Genomic DNA, 6,226 nt, shown 5'->3' with positions numbered 1-6,226 from the left:
CAAGAAACAAAAACTGCCTTCATTCCTGAGCGCGAATATTAAGTTTACTTTCTAGTTCTTTGGAGTTCTGACAGATCTTATTTTCTGTGCACTAGTAATATGCCTCACAGTTCGCAGGAGCCCTCATCATCGAGTTGATGCCGCTGGCAGTAGGCAGCTGCGCGCGTTTTCTTCCAAGTTGGGCTACCATTTGAATTGACCTGGGCCTTGTCGCCTTCTTGATCGGCCGAACAATCAGCGTTTTCGGCGGGGGCGAGCAATATTCTGCTGTGAGCATGACAAAGCGATTGCTTTCCGTAAGAAGCGTCCTACCACTCCCAAGGTATATATACAATGGTAGCGAAGGCTGGGCCCAAAAACGGTCTAGCGCGACAGCAGCACAGCCACTTTGGGGGGGGGGGGGGGGGGCAAACACTTAGGTAATGAAATTCAAAAGCACAAATAAAAACGCTATAAAACAACATAAAGAAATAAATATTTTAATGCCACCTTTTATAAAATAGGTAAACTATTTTAGCAAAACATTGCTCCGCATTTTTAATTTTTTGCAACGTTCTTGTTACGCCCCCTGTTGATGAGTGTGCGGAGCATTTGCAGCTTGACTTTGCAGGCCTTGTTTCGGCACCCAGCCACAGTGGCCGCGGAAGCTCACGAAGCGGTTTCTTATCGCCAGTCTCGAAATGCCCCTTTTGCGAAGTTTTCGTCGTCCTTGCGCGTCGCGTCTCTGTCACCGTTTTGTAAAATTCGCACCCCGCTGCACCGCTGCGGCAGTTTTCTCGGTTTTTGTCGTTTACTTCGACGTGCGGCCAGTGCAAAGTCTTTTTCCGTCTTTGCACGCTTCGCGCTGTTCTTTTGAATCGCTTAGCGCTTTATTTCAAGATGAGCTTGCGGCGTGTGAAGAAACGATGCGCCGTGGCACATTGCGACAACGTGGACAGTGCCGTCGGTGTCAAGCTACACCGCTTCCCGCTTGACTTTCACAGGTGAGCTCTTGTCAGTGTCGTCTGCTACAAGGCGTCTGCTCTAGGTATGCTCCGAATGCTTTCGTTGGGCTGTTGGCTTCTGTAACCATTTAGAGCGCACGTGGCTTCATTTTTTCTGGAATATTTATGTACTACACTACAGGGCACACACTTTAAGTGCTGAGCTGTGCGAAAGAGGCCCCCAATTTGTCTGATTTATGGTGAGTTTCATGCAGCCGGCTATCACCAGCGTTAACCTGATACCGGGCTCTCAGGAGCAACCACGCGCATGCCACTGACCGGAAGGCCAATTTAAAACCAATTCTGCTGCCTGACAAGTCTGAGAAGAACACTGTTTAGTTTTCCAACACCGCGAAGCCAATTTGACACTCGCAACTGGTAGTATCAGAATTCAGCCACGTCTATATGCGCGGCCTTGAGGGTGCTTTAACTGAATTCACCCAGCAGGAGTTACTGCCTGTCTTCTTATTGCTTTTCTGCATATGCATGACCGTTAGGGTAACTTTAAACGCACTTCATTCTCGTCAATCTTAACCATAGAAAAGTATAGCTACCCGCATGCCATGAGGACGAGCGTACGTAACCGCACTCTTAGGCGCTGAGAGCTTGGGGCGAGCATTTACTACCATAGTTCAGATATAATGGAAATACAATGTACTGAAGTTAGCATTGATAGGAATAATGACGCATTGGCGTTTGGAGTATGCAGTATTCCTTACGGCGCAATTGTGAATAACGTGCACGTTTCATCACGTCCAGGTGCCGAGCGTGGGTGCAGTTCTACCACAACGTCAGCCTGGAGAAGAAGACACCATGGCAGCTGCGAGACTTGCGGGTTTGTTCCAAGCACTTCGAACCGTCTGCGTATCTGTCGTCAAAAAGGCTGCGACCCGTGTTGATGCGCCTACTTATGTCATGTCATGTTTGCCTCAATTGAAGCTGTCTTAGCACTGTATTCTATGCTTTTCGACTTCCTACCTGGCAACGTTCGTGGAACTGCAGGGCTTTTTTCTATCCGCACTGTGACCATTAAGATGAATAGCCAGCTTAAAGAAACTACTGCTTGAGCTGCCTGTGACGTGTATTTTTTGTTGGTGTGCTTGATCACTGTGTTTGGTTGCTGTAATAAACCATGAATATGAAAACCATACTTGCCGTACACTGTATTGCAAACTGTGCACTTGAGCCTGTGCTTTGTGCATCATACCTTGTACTCAAAAGTACTAGCACCAGTATTTCCACCAAGGTTTCCACTACGAATCATGCATGATTGCATCCTTAGCCAGCCAAGGTAAGCCAGCATCTGAAAGTGTTGCTGCCTTTCTATGCTGCCTTCTTTGCAAGTAACTTTCATTGGGTTCCGAATTGCACATTAGCAATGCCATAACTAGCAGGAACTCGAGCACATTTGACTGGCAAAGGTTGGTGCGCACTGAAAGGCAACCTTCATGAGATACCGGCTTGAAAAGGCGGGTTCTATAAAAAAAAACACTTTAAAATTCGCGCTAAAAACATACGTATGCGTGACGTCATTCAACGTCACTCATGCGTAGTTGCCCCCCAATACGGCGGTGCCCATGAGCCGCCATTTTTTGGACCAATGGGCGTCTATGGAACCTTCGCTACCATTGTATATCTACCTCGCCACTCCCACCATCAGACTTCACTGAACAGCTTCAGAAGCTCTGAAGATGGCAGCGTAGAAATGCATAAAGGTGCAGGTGCGTACGCTGCAAAAAAGAGAGGCTAGCCTCAGGAGAGCATAGTAGAAGCGGCGTGATCAAATGCAACCTTAGAATTCATTGAATGAACCTTAGAAGCCACCTGCAAAAGGGAAACACTACGATCTCCCGACGCAGCACAGAAAGACTCGATTCCATATGCGCGAATGCGCTACAACCTGCGGTCACCTCGAGCACCAACGCAGGTAACAGTTACACGCTGGAGTGTGTGGCGTCGGGGCTCCATTATTAGGCAGGCCGCGGAAGCCTGAGAGAGCTAACTAGTGTGTGAAATCCTGCTTGCTGCAACGATGTTCACGTTCTGATTCTTGAATGTAGAGCAATTTTCATCCGGTTTAGAAAAAACGGTTATCGGATGATGGCTCTCTATGTTAATTCGACATCTCTGACAAAGGAAAATAGCAATATTATATTCTTTATACAATAGAAAGATGGAATTATAATGTTATAACCGCAGCTTAAAATGTCCTAATGTTAAAATATATTTTAGATTTAACGCGAAATTTATGCCGTCCCGAGCCCAATGATGCATAAAGAGCGCCTAGATGTTGTGGAATAAAGGTTACTCTGTTAAAAAAATGGAATTGATTTATTTGGAATTAATCTCGAGAAACAAATAATTGAAATTCAATGGCAAGCCTTAACGTCTTCCTATGCATCGAACGTTGCCAAATGCATAATGATTATCCAGCCTTCTATTTTATATAAGTTTCGCAGTTTCTCCCGAAACTCTTACTATAGGGGACAAGAAATGATTACACATCGTTGCACAACTTTATATTTAACTTCTTATATGCTTGATCTTTACAAACATACTCTTATCCCGCAGCTAAGTGCCACTGAGACCTAATATCGAATTCGATGTCTGTCAACCTATCACTGAGATGCACGCTACGCTGTGGCAAATTAGGGTTGTTGGTTTTTTGCAACAAATACTTGGCTGTATTAAACAAACTAGCACCAGCCAAACATATCTAACACGGCCTGACACCAACAAACTATCGCGGTCGGAAAGACGGAGACAGCGTTTCGAGGGCCAAGAAAAAGAAGATCCGTTAAGTTTTACATGGTCTCTGCTGAAATAGATAAATCTACCCTCGGCTGGACTGCGCCTGCAACGTGTCCCGCCAGTAATAATTACTTCCCGTTATAACTCACTGTCTGCAAGGTAAGCTTCTATTTATTCAGTTTTTCAACCAGCACACGCCGTCCTTTTGCCTTCCATGTCGTGCCCAGTGCTTTAGAGCCTTTGTACGTCATTAAATTGTTCTGTTTAATTGATCACTGTGATAGTATTTGTTGTTCGAAAACCATTCTTCAATAAATATTATGATGGGAACGATGGCGTAAGTAATGTTCTCAAATAGCAATCAAAAAGGAAGATGTCGCAAAACTGCAATTATTAGTGGGACTTGAGAAATAACATTCTCTTGATGTTCCACAATTTGACAGAACTGCCAAAGCATTTTAGTTTTACTCTTAAATATTTTAAATGCAGGTATGTGAAATGGTATTCAGGTATATAACTGACAATATGGAAAAGCCAAAACCATTATGTTCCATGGCCCTTAGGCAGCTAAGGCTGTCGTGTGCCCGGAGCAAGGTTTAAAATGTCACGCTTAGTGTAATGATTCCAAAAGCTAATGCAAGCACACATACTTTACGTCCAAATTACCGCCTCCCTCGCAGAACCATGAAATGTTTATATTTTTTTATGGTTTCTTATCTTCCGTGGAACTCCGGAAGTGTCGAGCAGCTGTTTAGGGTGAAACACTTGCTGTGATCCTAAATATTTCAAGAGCAGCTTTTTCATGCTGTTTCCTTTTTTGTGGCAATAATCAGCTCTACAAATTGCAATTCTAGAGGTGGAAACGCTCAAAAATTATTCTGTAATTACCACAAGACAGTGTCTTCAGTCTCTAACTTCTTTGCTTTCTGCTACGAGAAAATCAGGTGACCAGAAGGCGTGACGAAGCCAAAGCATTAAGCACATACTGTTCTGACAGCTTTGCTTGTAATCATATGCCATATAATATCTTAACTGGTTTTTCGGTTGAACAGATGCCGCATATTGACATTCACATAGGGCTAGTTACATGATTTTTCTTCTCGTTTGCATTTACTATCAGGAAAATATTCTCTATGGGCCTCCTCTGCTTCGTTGATGTAGTGGACCGCCAGCCAGTGAAACCTCCCTGCTTGATGCAGCGATGCACGGCTGAGAAAGGCTCGGCTTCGTCCCACACAATCGGTCATTGTTCTTCCAGTGACTCATTAGCATTAAGGTTTCCTGTGGGCACTTCATTGCTAACCTGGAGGCATTTGCAAACCTGCAGGCTGCCGTTATCTTTCATTGCATTTAGCTCAACTTGATTTATTAGCCAGCTAAAAACTTGATTTGCCTAGACTTCATGAACGTTTCTATTTTAGAACTGAATACTGCACGGACAACGTTTCAGGCAGCACAGGGAATGGCTACGTGGTCTACCTGAACTCAAAGCCCACATAGGGCTAGTTACATGATAGGGCTAGTTACAGTTACAGGGCTAGTTACATAGGGCTAGCTACATTCACATAGGGCTAGTTACATGATTTTTCTTCTCGTTTGCATTTACTATCAGGAAAAATATTCTCTATGGGCCTCCTCTGCTTCGTTGATGTAGTGGACCGCCAGCCAATGAAACCTACCTGCTTGATGCAGCGATGCACGGCTGAAGAAAGGCTCGGCTTCGTCCCACACAATCGGTCATTGTTCTTCCAGTGACTCATTAGCATTAAGGTTTCCTGTGGGCACTTCATTGCTAACCTGGAGGCATTTGCAAACCTGCAGGCTGCCGTTATCTTTCATTGCATTTAGCTCAACTTGATTTATTAGCCAGCTAACGACTTGATTTGCCTAGACTTCATGAACGTTTCTATTTTAGAACTGAATACTGCACGGACAACGTTTCAGGCAGCACAGGGAATGGCTACGTGGTCTACCTGAACTCAAAGCCTGCATTCATCTTGCAGGAAAAAAGAATTACGTTAATGCCTCTAGCTTCTTTCAATTCGTTACTGGAATGGCCAGTCACTTAATAACAGTCAGGTAATATGCCCTCAAGACACCACATGGAAAGGTCAAGTTGGATATAGCTGCAAACTGTGGCAGCTCAATTAACATGCGACCATGGGATGGCAATCATATGGACCAGGAAAATTTATTCCAGAGTAATTCACACTACCACTTAAGTCGTGTGGTCCCTTTCATTCAGCTTCTCTAAGGCCAGGATTTATGTCCATGCAAACTAATTTTTATGCTAACGAACAAGAGAGAAAATGAAGAATAAATGTCAAATATTAATGATGACTTGATCGACAAAGTGCCTGTATCTGAAGTAAGCCTAGCAACGCGATGTCAGACAGGACCCAAAATACCTCCGGCATCATACTTTCAAAAGATGAGATAAGATTCCCCTTATTTCTCTTCATTCATATAGGAATGGTAGCGCGATGGACGCG

General features: G+C 44.2%; 1 protein-coding gene across 1 annotated transcript; it reads left to right on the top strand.

Moving 5' to 3' along the window:
* Positions 1-615: 615 nt before the first annotated feature.
* On the top strand, positions 616-2,242 carry LOC146174968 (52 kDa repressor of the inhibitor of the protein kinase-like). The gene is made up of 2 exons (XM_084583351.1): positions 616-983; positions 1,743-2,242. The coding sequence occupies exons 1-2, from the start codon at positions 880-882 to the stop codon at positions 1,918-1,920; spliced, it is 282 nt and encodes a 93-aa protein (XP_084439477.1). The 5' UTR covers positions 616-879; the 3' UTR covers positions 1,921-2,242.
* The last annotated feature ends 3,984 nt before the right edge of the window (positions 2,243-6,226 follow it).

The sequence above is a fragment of the Amblyomma maculatum genome, chromosome 11 (assembly GCF_055883805.1).
Source record: "Amblyomma maculatum isolate TAMU_Amacu chromosome 11, ASM5588380v1, whole genome shotgun sequence".
NCBI classification, from domain to species: Eukaryota; Metazoa; Arthropoda; class Arachnida; order Ixodida; family Ixodidae; genus Amblyomma; species Amblyomma maculatum.
The sequence above is the reverse complement of the archived record's forward strand: the minus strand, read 5'-3'. Positions and strand labels throughout refer to the sequence as shown.